Source organism: Sorex fumeus, unplaced genomic scaffold (assembly GCF_029834395.1).
Source record: "Sorex fumeus unplaced genomic scaffold, SorFum_2.1 ptg000122l, whole genome shotgun sequence".
NCBI classification, from domain to species: Eukaryota; Metazoa; Chordata; class Mammalia; order Eulipotyphla; family Soricidae; genus Sorex; species Sorex fumeus.
The window spans coordinates 18,806,970-18,822,267 of record NW_026606179.1 but is presented as its reverse complement, the minus strand read 5'-3'; the positions used below and the strand labels follow the sequence as shown (position 1 = coordinate 18,822,267).

The 15,298-nt window shown below is 49.9% G+C and overlaps 2 protein-coding genes across 2 annotated transcripts; both read right to left on the bottom strand.

The window, feature by feature from the left end:
* Positions 1-1,980: 1,980 nt before the first annotated feature.
* LOC130043416 (interferon lambda-3-like) lies at positions 1,981-3,137 on the bottom strand. Its single transcript, XM_056135681.1, has 6 exons — positions 3,128-3,137; positions 2,874-3,049; positions 2,670-2,747; positions 2,331-2,474; positions 2,164-2,247; positions 1,981-2,079 (listed from the first exon to the last, which is right to left on the bottom strand). The coding sequence occupies exons 1-6, from the start codon at positions 3,135-3,137 to the stop codon at positions 1,981-1,983; spliced, it is 591 nt and encodes a 196-aa protein (XP_055991656.1).
* Positions 3,138-9,456: 6,319 nt separating this feature from the next.
* Positions 9,457-10,501, bottom strand: LOC130043415 (interferon lambda-3-like). Its single transcript, XM_056135680.1, has 5 exons — positions 10,328-10,501; positions 10,135-10,212; positions 9,807-9,950; positions 9,640-9,723; positions 9,457-9,555 (listed from the first exon to the last, which is right to left on the bottom strand). Exons 1-5 carry the CDS (start codon positions 10,499-10,501, stop codon positions 9,457-9,459), a joined length of 579 nt encoding a protein of 192 aa, XP_055991655.1.
* Positions 10,502-15,298: the final 4,797 nt, after the last annotated feature.

Genomic DNA, 15,298 nt, shown 5'->3' with positions numbered 1-15,298 from the left:
TGGTTTGGTTTGGGGGCCATGCCTGGCAGTGCTCAGGCTTCACTTCTGGCTCTGTGCTCAGGGATCACTCCTAATGGGAGTTTGGGGAACTATATGTGGTGACAGGGATTGAAACGGATCATGCTGGAGCAAAGCGAGCGCCTTCCAGGTTACACGAATTATCGGATCCCACCGGGTCTATTGGGAGATGTGTGGGAGCACACTGGATCCCAGGAATGAGGAATATGTCTGGGGGGCCATCATTCAGCCACCCCACATCTGCTCCAGTCGCAGGCACCCACCCACAGAGGTGCTAGTGGAATGTGTGACTTTATCCCTGACAGAAGTCACAGTACTGGGTCCCTCTCTACCTGACACCTCGGATTTTCATTTATACTCGTCTCCACTTCTCAGCTCCGGGAGCTATTAAAGCTGCCACGACGAACTTCTTATTTAATGCCTTAATGAGGAAGCACATAAATTATTATATCACACTTTCAAAAAATATTTTGATAAGTGCGTTACAATAAGAATCAGATTCCTTTGTCCTGAATATTTTTTTGTTCTCCTGGAAGATTTACAAGGCTGCCTTGAGAATGGGTAAGACGGGCTGCCCTAAGGAACTGTGACTTACAATGGGGGGGTATACTGTGAGGAGGGTTTATGGGAGTAATGGGCTAGGGGAAGTGGGAGGTAGCTCGGGAGCATGCGGGGAGGCATGCAGAAGGCATGTTTAATCCCTGGATTGTTGATCGGCTCCCTAAGGACAGCTTGAGAAGCTCCCATGCCCCCCAATAAACCCAGAGTTCCTGAAGGAGGTAAGGCAGCCATCCTCCCAACAGAATGCGAGCCAGAGTAGCACGTGCGCCTGTGAGGGGGTAGAGAAGTTCGCTCCCGAGTTTTAAAATCTACAACCAGGGGTCTCAGTAACAGCATCTCAGTTTAGAGCCGAGGGGAATCGGGTGGATCTGCCCACCTGGCTGCGGGGAGCCGAGAGGGGCGGGGAGGAATCCAGGTGGGCGGGAGGATGCAAATAGTGGGCGGGGTCTCAATGAGCAGGGCGAAGGCAAATGAAGGGGCGAGGGGCGGAGTCTCGGATGACGGGGCGGAGTCGTGATGGGCGTGGTGGACGAGTGGGCGGGGCTTGCGCGTGTGCATTCCGGAGCGCCAAGGTTAGGTTAGCTTGCTTCTGGGTCACACGCACAAGTGCTCAGATGTTAAACCCTTTAAAGACTCGGAGTCACCCATCTCACTGTTGGGGGCCATGGCTGTGCCAGAGATCAAGCCAGGGTCTTCCGTGTGCAGAACACATGTACCAGCCCTTTGAACCAGTCCAGAGCCCCAGGGGGCACTTTTGAGAAAAAGAATCCAAGTCTGGTGAGACAGTGCAGCAGCTAGGGCTTATATGGGTTCTATCCCCAGCACCCTATGGTCCCCTGAGGATCACCGTGAGTGATCGATCCTATGAGTGCAGAGCCAGGGGTAAACCCTGAGCATTGCCGAGTGTGGTTTAAATAATAAATAATAAAGAAGAAGCAAATCCACGAGGCCGAGAGATGGTACAACTGGTACTAATATGAGCTCCGCGGAACAGGGTTGATAGCCGGCATCACCTATGGTCGCCTAAGCAATGCCAGAGAGAACCATGAGAGAGGGATCAGAGGACATTCTGAAGAATAAACAAAGAAAAAAGGAAGGAATCTACAAACACATACAGCATATCTTTTGGAAACTGTTTATTTGTATGTTTATATAAAAGTAGAAAAATAGTATTTTAATAACATTAAAAGTATAAAATACTTTAATAACATATTTCATGCCTTTAATAACATTAATTACTTTTAATGATTTATTAATAATTTATTATTATATATTATTTTGAACATGATCAATAAATAGATAAATATAATAAATAATAAATAAATATTAAATAAGTTGAGACTTCATAAATAGGGGAGCTGAAGGCAATCTGGGAGTCGTGGGAGGAGGCGACGCGGAGGCTCAGACACACAGTGCTCCTCGGGCCACACATCGCAGGTCTGAGACGAGGAGACGAATGAGGTTGAAGGTGACAGAAGCTTCCAGGCAGCTCTGGGACTCCTGGGGGAGGCAGAGGCAGGGTCAGAGGTGTCTGTCTGGGGTCCCAGCAGTGGCCCCACCCCAGGCTCCCTCCTGCTCACTCACCTCGTGAGGAGCCTTCTGGAGTCTCTGCAGCCAGCGCTGGAGGCGGCCCCGGGGCTGGGTGCTCCCTGTGGGCTGAGGTGGCACCTGGGGTTTGAGCAAAGAGAATGAGCAGAGCCCACACACGGGCAGGGGGCAGGGAGGGAGACCCCAAGGCGCCCTGTACTCACACAAGCCTTGATCTTGGAGTGGATGTGGTGTAGTGTGTGGAGAGGCCGGTCCAGGACAGACTCCAGGGAGGGCTCAGTCATGGCCCCCAGGACCTGCAGGGTCAGGGCCAGCTCGGCCTCCAGGGCCACGGGGCGCTCCCACACCTGAGGAGACAGCAGAGACATGCCTGAGTGGAGGGCAGGGGCAGGCACAGGGCAAGGGGACAGCAGGGGACCGCAGGGGACAGCAAGGAAGGGGAGAGCTCAGGGGACCATGTGACCAGACAGGAGAGGCCTTGAGAGGTGAAGAGACCCCTGGGGCCGGGGAGGTCAGGAGGGGGCTGCGGACCCCCAGCTCACCTGCAACTGCCTCAGGTCGCGGGTCCTGGGGAACAGGTGGGCGGTGCAGTTCCAGGCCTTCTGCAGGACTGTGTACTCCTAAAAAGAACCGGGTCAGCCCCACAGGGTGCAGGGACACACCTCGGGGAACAGGGTGCCCACGGGAGGGGGTGCTTCCCTGTACCCAGAGGCAGACCCTGAGGGGTCTGGGACAGTGACACTCACCAAGGCATCCTTGGCCCTCCTGAAGGCCTGCATCTCCTCTGGAGACAGAGACTGTAAATGGGCTAGCTGGCAGCCCTTGGGGTCCGTGAGGGTCTTGGGGGGCTGGGGGGCGGCAAGTGTCCCGGTTTCGGTCAGCAGCGCAGTCCCCAGCATCAGCATCACCAAGGCGCTCACGTCTGTGTGTGAGGACAGAGAGGACAGGTCAGCGGGGTTTGGGGGTGCAGAGGGAGGGTCCCACAGGATGGAGTCCTCACCAGGCTTCATCCTGGATGCCCCTTTCTGCATCAGTAGGCTCCTGTATCAGTTCTTGGGGCTGGCTGGACTCTGGGCTCTCTTGGCTTCTGCCTGTTCCTTCTCTGCTGTGGGGCTCCGCGGGGCTCCCTGATCTCTGCACCTGAGCCTCGTCGCAGAGGTTCTGGCCTGAGCTTTCTGCTCCCCATGTTTTAACCTGGGTTGTGGGGACACTCCCAGTGATGAAGGAAAAGCGAAAAGTGCCCTGAGCCAGGTGAGTTCCTGCAGGACTGCCCAACTGGGGAGTCCGGGGCGGGGCCAGGCAGGAGCAGTTATGGGAAAATGAAACTGACTCAGCTGCAGTGAGAGGAGACAGGGGCCCTCAGGACTGGGAGCACCCAGGGCCTCCAGGGTCCATGGATGTTTTTCAGACTGGTGGAGAAGCAGAAATACTCTTCTCCAGTTCAGAAAACAAGAACAACAACAACAAAAAAAACAAGACAAACAAACAAAAAAACCATGCAGGCCTGCACCAATGAGACTGCTGGATCAATGCTAGAGCAGGGTGTGTGTTTCTGGAGGGGCAGGAGAGGTGTTGTGGGGTGGAACGCTTACTCCATCACAGCTGGCTTGGGTCAGTCCCACAGCCACCATGGTCCCTGTAACCCTACCAGATGTCTGAGCACAAAGGCAGGAGTAAACTCTGAGAAAAGCCAGGTGTGCCCACACCCCCCACCCCCGCCAGAAAAAAGAACTAAGAAAAGAACTAAGAAGACACCAGGAGAAAAGGAGCTGAAAATGTCATAAGACTAGAGGGCTCGGACACCTGGGGTTCATCACTCCTCTGGCGGGGAGGGGACATGACGTGGACAGCAGAGCCCGCGTCAAAGAACCACAGAAGACGTTTGAGGGAGGAACCCCAAGGTTAAGCTTCATCTTGTGGGAGGGTCCAGAGTGGGTGTATGTCAGAGGGTTCACTCTTGGGGGGATAGGTCAGGGGGTAGCAGGGGATCCAACACCCAAAATCTCACCTGTCAGATTAGGAACAGCAAAAGGAACTTTTATTATTTGGCATCTGGAAGCTGGGGGCAGAGCGCCCCGTGCTCCCCCTGTCCTGGGGAACATGGTGGAGCATGGCCGGTGTCGTAGGCAAAAGCCCAGACTCGGACCCTCACTTCGTCCCGTGGGTTCCCAGGGGTCATGCTCTGAGCGTCCAGGCCCAGGTGAGAAGACAAAGAGACAAAGATCCCAACAACTCTCCTACAGGCTGATGAGGTGGATCAGGACACTGGGCAAGATCTAAAACTGGGCAGTGGACAGCCAGAGAGAGAGGACAGCTGGTAGGGCGCTGGCCTTCTCTGTGACTGACCCAGGCTCAATATACAAAACCCCAGAGGGTCCCTAATCGCACCATGACTGATCCCTGAGCCCAGAGCCAGGAGTAAGCCCTGAGCACTGCTGGATATGACTAGAAAAAAAAAAAAAAAGAACAAACACACCTCCCTAAAAAGAAATCTGGCCACGCGTGACCAAAATGATAGAGTAGGGGTGAAGGCACATGCCCAGTAGGCACCCAGCCCTGGCTCCATCACCAGCACCACATCGTCCCCCTCCACCCCTGACATCAGCAGTTGTGGGCTTGAGATCTCAAGGAACTCTGGGATGGAAGGAGAATCCCCAGCACCCAGGGCCCAACCAAACCCATATCCTTAGGCCCTGGAACACAACAGCAGACCTGAGAGACTGAGTCTCACTGGGAACTGCCTCAGACTCCTGAGCACTGCTTTGGGGTCCCTGGAAATGCCAGAGAGATATTATAGAGGGCAGCACTTTGCCCTTGCATGAGGCTAATCAGGGTTCCAGCCCCAGCACCTCATAAGGTTCCAGGGCCCTGACAGGGGTGATCCCTCACCACCTACACAAGATTAAGCCCTGAGCACCACTATTTGTGCCCCTGACTCTCTCTCTCTCATTCCTACTCCCCACCCCAAAAAGGAAAAAAACATGCAGAGGAAGAAAGAGCGAATGTCCCTCCTGACATTTTGTAGATAAAATGAGGTTTATGGAATAACCACTGGTAGATTCTTCTGGATTGCATAGAGAGAATGTTCTGGATTATTGCAGTAGTGAAATGAAAAAAGCAAAAGACATCCTGATGAAAATATCCTCAACAAAATACAAGAAAACCGAACATAAACATCATATACCATGATCAAACAGGCTTCATCTCAGCATGCAAGGATGGTTTAATATATGCAAGTCAATCAATGCAATGCACCAGATCAATACAAAGAAAATCAAAATACTGACCATATGAGTAGATGCAGAGAAACATTTGACAAGATCCAGCAAACTTCATGATAAAATCTCAATAAAATGGGAGTTGAGGAACCTTCCCCCTCTCTGCTTCTGTCTTGATTTTTGGTCACACCCAGCTATGATCTGAGCGCACACCTGACTCTGTGCTCAGCAGTCACTCCTGGCAGTGCTCAGGGGACCATATGGGATCCTGGAGACCACCCAGGTTGGTCACATGCAAGACAAGACACACCCACAGTACTTTCTCTCATCCCTGGAGCAACTTTTCTCAGCAAAATTGAAGTCATTCGACACAAGTCCACAGCAACTATCGACTCACTAATAAACACTAAGAGGAAATAGCTAAGAGGACGAAGAACCTCCGGCTCCGGGCACATCTCTTTGATTCCACTGTTCTTCCTGCATTAACATATGCCTCAGAGACCTGGGCCCTACGCAAACAGGATGAGAATGCTATTCAGGTCTCCCAAAGAAGAATCGAAAGAGCTATGCTTGGAATATCACGTTTCACTCAAATGAGAGAAAGAATCCGGAGTTCCGACATCCGTCGACGATCAAGAATCAGGGACGCTGTCTTGTTTGCCAAGATGCCAAAAATCAGATGGGCTGGTCACTTAATGAGATTTAAAGACGACCTCTGGACTAGAGCTGTTACCGACTGGATTCCACGAAGTGTCAAAAGACCGCGTGGCCGCCCACCTACAAGGTGGTCAGACTTCTTCATCAAGATCATGAACGATCGGTTTGAGGCTTTTCATGTTCCCAGAGCGAACAGATGCCATTGGGCTACACTAGCACGCGACAGGGACAAATGGAGACGTTACTGGCGCCCGCTCAAGCAAATCGACGACTAACGGGAAGTTAAGTGATCAAGTGATTAATAAACACATAAAGCCTTTCCTCTAGATCAGCACAGACGGGCTGCCCTTCCGCACCACTCTCACCCTACTCAACTCCCACCAGTGGAGTATTGGAAATCCTTGCCATCGCAATGTGGCAAGAAAGACAAGTTCATGGTGTCCAGGTAGGAAAGAAAGTCAGGCTCTCTCTAGGTGTGGGTGACAGGACACTACACTTAGATCTGCCCTAAAAACTCTACCAAAAATTTCCTAGAAACTATACATTGTATAGTAAAGTCACAGGATGCAAAATTAACACACAAAAGTTCATGGCTCTTCTCTATATGAAGAAGGAAATAGAAGAGAGAGAAACTAAGAGGGTGTGGAGCCTCCAGCAGGTCAACCTGTACCCACACGGCGAGTGTATCAGCAGCCTGATGGTGCCTTCAGGCTCCCTGATACCCCAAAATTGCCGCTGTACCTCTGGCCAGACGTCAACAACTCTGGGCCAGTTTTCTGAGAAATTAAACAGCCTAAAGTGAGGCACGTGGGAGCCACACCCACAAAGTACCTCCAACTCAGCTACACAAGCTCATTTGTCAGCCTTTGTTTTGTGACCCCTAAATAAATCTCAGAAGAGATCAAAAGCAGCAGCTAATCTCAGACCTGTGCAAGGCTGAACGGACTGGGGTAAATGAAGGGGGGTGGGAGACGAAGGGGTGGGGCCGGTCAGCCTTGTGCCCACCCAAGCAGAGCCCGGGCAGCCGCTTGCTTCCATAATCCCAAATTATCACCATGTCCCCGGCCGAACTCCACCCTCTCAGGAAAGACCTCCCTGAGATATAATCTACTAAAAATGTAGGTTTTGTGACTGAAATCTTCAGGCTTTCTTAGGGTCTGCGTGGGCTACCTCTCCCCCACACCTGTACTTCCAAAGCCTCAGCAGTCACTTCCACACCCCAAAGCCGCCACCCAGTTAAAAAAAACAACTCCAGCCTTACCTTCCAGAAAAAAAAATATTGAATGCCCTGAAAAACACAGTGACCTCTTACTACTAGTATTGCAGACCATAGAACACAAACGGGGAGAGAGAGAGAGAGAGAAAGAAGAAAGTGCTGCCATAGAGGCAGGCTTGGGTGGGGGAGGGGTGTTGGTAGATGGTGGTAGGGAAACCAGTTGTAATTGTAGTGGGAAAAGTATATTGGTGGGGGGGATGGGTGTTGGATTGTTATAAGACTGAGATCCAATCGTAAGTACCTCTGTAATGGTCTACCTCACGGATAGTCAATAAAAACTTTTAAATAAATTAAAATAAAAAATAATAGAGAGAAATTTTAAAAACTGATCCCATTCACAGTTGTGTCTCAAAAATTAAGTACCTTCTGCTGTAGAGCTCAAGCTGCTTACCTTGCAAGCAGTTCACAGGGGTTCAGCCAAGTACCCCAGGTGATCCTGTGAGCACCAAAAGGAGTGATTCCTGACTCACAGCCAGGAATAAGGTATCTGAGTAAATTTGGGGGTGGGTGTGGCCCAAAATTAAAAGAAACCTCAAGTACCTCAGAATTAACTTAACAGAAGAGGTGACAGACCTATCCATGAAACCCAAGCACAAAAATTTGTAAGACTACAACTGTACCTGATGGTGTTTCACTAATAAAAATTAAAAATTAAATAAATAAATAAATAAAATTTAAAAAAAAAAGAAAATTACAAAGCAGGAATAAAAGGACAAGAGGAAAATGGAAACATACTCCCTGCCCCTCGATCAGGAGATTTAATATAGTCAAAATGGCAATACTCCCCAAAGAATTAAACAGATTCAATGGAGTCTTTAAAAAATAGCTAAACAGCTCTTTTAATTTTTTCCGTTGGTTTTTGGTCCATTGGGGGTGTGCTTACTCTATGTTACAAAAACAAAACAGAACAGTAAAAAAACACAAAATGATTGCAGAGGCCTTTATTTTATTATTGATTTATTTTTGTTTGTTTGTTTTTACGTTTTGGGTCACACTTGGAATGCCCACGGGTTCTCCTGGTCCTTTTGGCCATTTGTATTTCTTCCTTGTGAAAGTTTCTTTTCATTTCTTCTCCCCAATTTTGGATGAGATTGGATGACTTTGTTTCATAACATTCCAACTGTGCTTTATATATGTTAGATATTAATCCTTTGTCAGATGAGCCAGGGGCAAACTTTTTCTCCCAGTCTCTGGAGTGTCTTTTTTTCTCCCACTTTACTTGAACACATGATTTCAAAGTTGGTCACAAAGATTTGTTACAGACTTTCAATATTTGTGCCAGTGTCCTCTGAGTTTCCTGTAAGGTGCATAACTTCTTTTTTTCCTTTTTGGGTCACACCTGGCGATGCTCAGGAGTTACTCCTGGCTTTGAACTCAGGAATTACTCCTGGCGGTGCTCAGGGGACCATATGGGATGCTGGGAATCGAACCTGGGTCGGCTGCGTGCAAGTCAAATGCCCTACCCGCTGTGCTATCATTCCAGCCCCGGTGCATAACTTTTTAATTCAATGGAGTCTTGTTTGCTTGTCTTTGTTTTTGTTTAGTTGACCCTGGAATTGAGTCCTTAAAGATGCTTCTAACTCATTGTCCTAGAGAGAGCCGCCTCTGTTTTCCAGTGTACCTCTTGGATTCAGGTCTGATGTTGAACCTTTATCCATTTTGATAAGTCTTTTTTGAGTGGTGTTAGAAAGGGGACCAGGCTCTGGGTCTCCCTCTTCCCACAGCAGAATGAGGGTTATGGCTGGAAGTAAATGAGTCAGAGACTGAGAGTGCAGGGGTGAAGCACGACAGGCGGCCGATCCCATGGCTACACGGTCACCTAGTAGCACCAGGAGTGACCCGGAGTAAGAATCAGGGGAAGCCTTGAGCACCCACAGCTCAAACACCGAAAAGAAGGAAAGGAATCCACATACACCCAGGAACATGCTTTACAAACTGTTTATTTTTTTTTTTACAAAAGTAGAAAAATAACATTTTGACAACATTACTCACATTTCATAGTAAGAGTTTACAATGTTAACAATAAAGACTTCCGGGTTTGGTGGAGATCTCCATAAATAAATAAATAATGACAATAATAATAAATAATAACAATAAATATTAGATAAATAATGACTCAGAAATAAATAGGGTGATTGAAGACAATCTGAAAGTTGTGGGAGGAGGCGGCGCAGAGGCTCAGACACACAGTGCTCCTCGGGCCACACATCGCAGGTCCCAGATGAGGAGGCGAATGAGGTTGAGGGTGACAGAAGCTTCCAGGCAGCTCTGGGACTCCTGGGGGAGGCAGAGGTGGGGTCAGAGGTGTCTGTCTGGGGTCTCAGCAGTGGCCCCACCTCAGGCTCCCTCCCACTCACTCACCTTGTGAGGAGCCTCCTGGAGTCTCTGCAGCCAGCGCTGGAGGCGGCCCCGGGGCCGGGGACTCCCTGTGGGCTGAGGCGGCACCTGGGGTTCGAGCAAAGAGAATGAGCAGAGCCCACACACGGGCAGGGGGCAGGGAGGGAGACCCCAGAGTGCCCCGTACTCACACAAGCCTGGACCTTGGAGTGGATGTGGTGCAGTGTGTGGAGAGGCCGATCCAGGACAGACTCCAGGGAGGGCTCAGTCACGGCCCCCAGGACCTGCAGGGTCAGGGCCAGCTCGGCCTCCAGGGCCACGGGGCGCTCCCACACCTGAGGGGACAGTAGAGACATGCCTGAGTGGAGGGCAGGGACAGGCACAGGGAGAGGGGACAGCAGGGGACAGCAAGGAATGGGAGAGCTCAGGGGACCATGTGACCAGGCAGGACAGGCCTGAGAGATGAGGAGACCCCTGGGGGAGGGGAGGGCAGGAGGGGGCTGCAGACCCCCAGCTCACCTGCAGCTGCCTCAGGTCGCGGGTCCTGGGGAACAGGCGGGTGTTGCAGTTCCAGGCCTTCTGCAGGAGTGTGTCCTCCTAGAGAGAGCTGGGTCAGCCCCACAGGGTGCAGGGACATGCATTGGGGAACAGGGTGCCCAGGGGCGGGGGTGCTTCCCTGTACCCCTGAGGGGTCTGGGACAATGACACTCACCAAGGCGTCCTTGGCCCTCCTGAAGGCCTGCAGCTCCTCTGGGGACAGAGACTGGAATTGGGCCAGCTGGCAGCCCTTGGGGTCCGTGAGCGTCTTGGGGGGGTGGGGGGCAGCAAGTGTCCTGGTTCCGGTCAGCAGCAGGGTCCCCAGTATCAGCATCACCAAGGCGCTCATGTCTGTATGTGAGGACAGAGGGGACAGGTCAGCGGGGTTTGGGGGTACAGAGGGAGGGTCCCTCAGGATGGGGGCCTCACCAGGCTTCATTCTGGATGCCCCTTTCTGCATCAGTAGGCTCCTGTGTCGGTGCTCGGGGCTGGCTGGGTTCTGGGCTCTCTTGGCTTCTGCCTGTTCCTTCTCTGCTGTGGGGCTCCACGGGGCTCCCTGCTCTCTGCACCTGAGCCTCGCCTGAGAGATTCTGGCCTGAGCTTTCTGCTCCCCATGTTTTAACCTGGGTTGTGGGGACACTCCCAGTGATGAAGGAAAAGCGAAAAGCGCCCTGGGCAGGTGAGTTCCTGCAGGACTGCCCAGCTTGGGGCGGGGCCAGGCAGGAGCAGCTGCATGGAAAGTGAAAGGAACTCAGCTGTAGTGAGAGGTGACTGGTGGCCTCAGGTCTGGGTTCATGGGCAATTCCCTAACTGGTGGGGCAGTAGAAATACCCCGCCTTTTTTCAGAAAAATAAAAGGAAAAAAAGAAAAGAAAATAACAAAACTCACCACGCAGGTCTCACAAATGAGGTTGTTGGAGCAAAAGTAGAGGGATGAGGTAGGGTGGTGGACACTTACTCCATCATAGCTGGCCTAGGTCAGTCACCACAGCCACATTGGTCCCTGAAGTCCTGTCAGATAAAGAGGCAGGAGGAAGCCCGGAGCACAGCCGGGTGTGACCACCTGCTTCTCCCTCCTGACAAAAAGACTGTCACTGTCACTGTCACTGTCCTCCTGTTGTTCAGGACTGAGAGGGCCCAGTAATGTCTCCATTGTGACAATTGTTACTGTGTTTGGCATATTGACACCAGGAGAGCAGGGCTGAAAATGTCACAATAAGGAAGCGGGGGGGGGGGGGGGGGGGGGCGGGGGGGGGCTGGGCTTTCTAATTTCTCTGGCCTGACCTGCCGAGATGTGGACAGAGAGCCCCTCAGAGAACCACCGAGAGGCTGAGTTAGGGGCCCGAGATTAAGCCCACCATGTCAGAGGGTCCAGACTGGGTTATAGGTCAAAGGTTCACTCTTTGGGGATGGGTCACCAGCCATCTCACCTGTCAGATTAGGAACAGCAGAAGGAACTTTTATTATTTGGTATCTGGAAGCTGGGGGCAGAGCGCCCCGTGCTCCCCCTGTCCCGGGGAACATGGTGGAGCGTGGCCCGTGACTTAGGCAAAAGCCCAGATTCAGACTCTCACCTCATCCCGTGGGTTCCAGGGGGTCATGCTCTGAGTGTCCAGGCCCAGAAAGGATGATGGTGGCCTGGACAAAGTCCCACCACCTCCCCTACAGGCACACACAGGCTGATGAGGTCGACAGAGGATCAGGACACTGGGCAAGATTTAAAACTGGGGATTGGATGGCCAAGAGAGAGGACGGCTGGCTGGGCACTGGCCTTCTCTGTGATTGACCCAGGCTCAATACACAGAACTCCAGAGGGTCCCTGATCGCACCATGACTGATACCTGAGCACAGAGCCAGGAGTAAGCCCTGACCACTCCTGGCTATAGTCAGAAAAATAAGGAGCCCGCCCTCCAAACTATATCTAGCCAACATGACCAAAAGGATAGAGTAGGGATGAAGGCACCTACCTAGCAGGCACCCAGCCCTGGCTCCATCACCCAGCACCATATGGTCACCGTCCACCCTTCAGCAGTTGTGGCCTTGAGGCCTCAATCAACTCTGGAAAATCCCCAGCACCCAGGGCCCAATCAGCCCCGTGTTCTCAGGACCTGGAACAGAACTGCAGTCTCACTGGGAACTCCCCAGACACCTGGAGCACTGCTTAGGAGTCCCTGGAAATGCCAGAGAGATAATACAGAGGGCAGTGCTTTGCTCTTGCTTGAGGCTGACCAGGGTTCCAGCCCCAGCACCTCATAAGGTCCCAGGGCCCTGACAGGGGTGATCCCTCACCACAGACACAAGATTAAGCCCTGAGAGCCACTTTGTTTGCCCCCTGCTCTCCCTCCCCCAAAAAACAAAACCAAAAAAGCATGCGGAGGAAGAAGAGGGAATGTCCCTCCTTACATTTTGTAGATATAAATGAGGTTTATGAAATAACCATTGGGAGATTCTTCTGAATTGCATAGGGAAAATGTTCTGGATTATTGGGGTAGTGAAATGAAAAAAGAAAAGACATCTTGATGAAAGTTTCTCAACAAAATATAAGCAAATCAAATCTAAATATCATACACCGTGATCAACAGGCTTCATCCCAGCATGCAAGGATGGTTTAATGTATGCAAGTCAATCATTAATGCACCAAATCAATACAAGGAAAATCAAAATACTGACCACAGGAGTAGATAAGGAGAAGCATTTGACAAAACCCAGCACCATTCATGATAAAATCTCTCAATAAAATGGGGATGGACATTGCCTCTTTTGCAAACCACAACACCCAATAGGAGAGAGAGAGAACAAAAGGGAATGCCCTGCCACAGAGGCAGGGTGGGATGGGGGGATGGGGGGTGGGAGAGATACTGGGATCCATAGTGGTGGGAAATGGGCACTGGTGGAGGGATGGGTATTTGATCATTGTATAATTGAAACCCAAGCACAAAAATTTGTAAGTCTACAACTGTATTTCATGGTGTCTCACTAATAAAAATTAAAAAATAATTATAAAATGGGGATGGAGGAACTTCTCTCTTTCTCTCATTCTCTCTTCTCTCTCTGTCTCTCTCTCTCTTTGGTTTTTAGGTCACACCCAGCTATGCTCTGAGCTTACACCTGGCTCTGTGCTCAGTCGTCACTATTGGCAGTGCCCAGGGGATCATAATAGATTATGTGGATAACCCAGGTCAGCCACATGCAAGGCAAGCAGCCTGCCCACTGTACCATCTCTCCAGTCATGAAGCAACTTTTCTCAAGCAAGTTGAAGCCATTTGCCACAAGTTCATAGCGACCTATTTGACTCACTAGTAAATACTGAAAGTCTTCCCATGAGATCAGCACAGAGGGGCTGCCCTTCCCCACCATTCTCACCCTACTCGACTTCCACCAGTGAAGTACTGGAAATCCACACCATGGCAATGCGGCAAGAAAGACAAGTTCATGATATTCAGATAGGAAATGAAGTCAGGCTCTCTTTGTGTGGATGATAAGATACTACACTTAGATCAGCCCTAAAGACTCTCAAAAGGCTCCTAGGAACAAAACACTTATATAGTCAAGTGACAGACTACAAAATTAACGCACGAAAATCCATCGCTCTTCTCTATGTGAAGAACGAAATAAAAGAGAGGAAAAAAATGAAGTACAAATGACCAAAAGGAACATGAAAAAATGTTCTACATCGCTAATCATCAGGGAGATGCAAATCAAAACAACAATGAGATATCATCTCACACCTGAGACTGGCATACATTCAAAAGAACAGAAGCACCAGTGTTGGCATGGATGTGGAGAGAAAGGGACTCTCTTTCACTGTTGGTGGGAATGCCGACTGGTCCAGCCTTTTTGGAAAACGATATGGGTATTCCTTCAGAAACTAGAAATTTAGCTTCCATACCACGCAATACCACTTCTGGGAATATATCCCGAGGGTGGAAAAAAGCACAGTAGAAATGACATCTGCATCTATATGCTCATTGCCGCACTGTTCACAAGAGCCAGAATTGAGAAAAAACCCAAGTGCCTGAGAACAGATGACTCGTCAAAGAAACTTTGGTACATCTACACAATGGAATATTATGCAGCTATTAGGAAAGATGAAATTATGAAATTTGCTTATAAGTGAATGACCATGGAGAGTATCATGCTAAGTGAAATTAGTCAGAAAGAGAGGGACAGCCATAGAATAGCTGCACTCATTTATGGACTATAAAATAACACAATATGAGACTGACAACCAAGGATAGTAGAAACAAGGGCCAGGAAGACTGCTCCATAACTGTAAGTCTGCCTCATGAACTGGGGGAGAAGGCAGCTGGAATAGAGAAGGGATCACTAAGTCAATGATGTTTGGAGGAATCGTTTGGGATGGGAGATGTGTGCTGAAAGTAGATAAAGGACCAAACATAATAGCCTCCCAGTATCTATATTACCAACCATAATGCCCAAAAGTAGAGAGAGTATGGGGGAAATTGTCTGCCATATAGGCAGTAGGATGGTTGGAAAGCGGGGTGGTGGGGTGCTGGAGACATTGGTTGTGGTAAATGTGCACTGGTGGAGGGATGGGTGTTGGATCATTGTATGACTGAGATCCAATCATGAGCAGCTCTGTAAATGTCTACCCAATGAATAGTCAGCAAAAAAAATTTAAATAAATTAAAATAAAATAAAATAGAGAGAAACTAAAAGAAAAAAAAAGATCCCATTCACAGTTAATCACAGAAAATTGAGTATCTTGTGCTGTAGAGATCAGGCTGCCTGCCTTGCACAGGTCTATACGGGTTCCAGTCTAAGCACCCCATGTGGTCCTGTGAGCAGCAAAAGGAGTGATCCCTGACTCACAGCCAGGAGGAAGGTCTGAGTAAAGTTGGGGTTGGGTTTGGCCCAAATTAAAGGAAACCTCAACTACCTCAAAATCAGATTAACAGGGCTGGAGAGATAGCACGGTGGGTAGGGCATTTGCCTTGCACGCAGCTGACCCGGGTTTGATTCCCAGCATTCCATATGGTCCCCTGAGCACTGCCAGGAGTAACTCCTGAATGCAGAGCCAGGAGTAACCCCTGTGCATTGCCAGGTGTGACCCAAAAAGCAAAACAAAACAAAACAAAACTACAAATCATGAATAAAAAAATAAAGAGGACATGAGGAAATGAAAA

Coding starts and splice junctions, on each gene's coding strand:
- LOC130043416 (XM_056135681.1), bottom strand. Junction 2,475..2,669: donor GCGACCTGAGGCAGTTGCAG/GTGAGCTGGGGG, acceptor CTGTCTCCTCAG/GTGTGGGAGCGCCCCGTGGC. Junction 2,248..2,330: donor ACTCCAAGATCAAGGCTTGT/GTGAGTACAGGG, acceptor CTCAAACCCCAG/GTGCCACCTCAGCCCACAGG.
- LOC130043415 (XM_056135680.1), bottom strand. CDS start 10,501: ATGAGCGCCTTGGTGATGCTGATACTGGGGACCCTGCTGCTGACCGGA. Junction 10,213..10,327: donor GGAGGGCCAAGGACGCCTTG/GTGAGTGTCATT, acceptor AGCTCTCTCTAG/GAGGACACACTCCTGCAGAA. Junction 9,556..9,639: donor TCCAGGAGGCTCCTCACAAG/GTGAGTGAGTGG, acceptor TGCCTCCCCCAG/GAGTCCCAGAGCTGCCTGGA.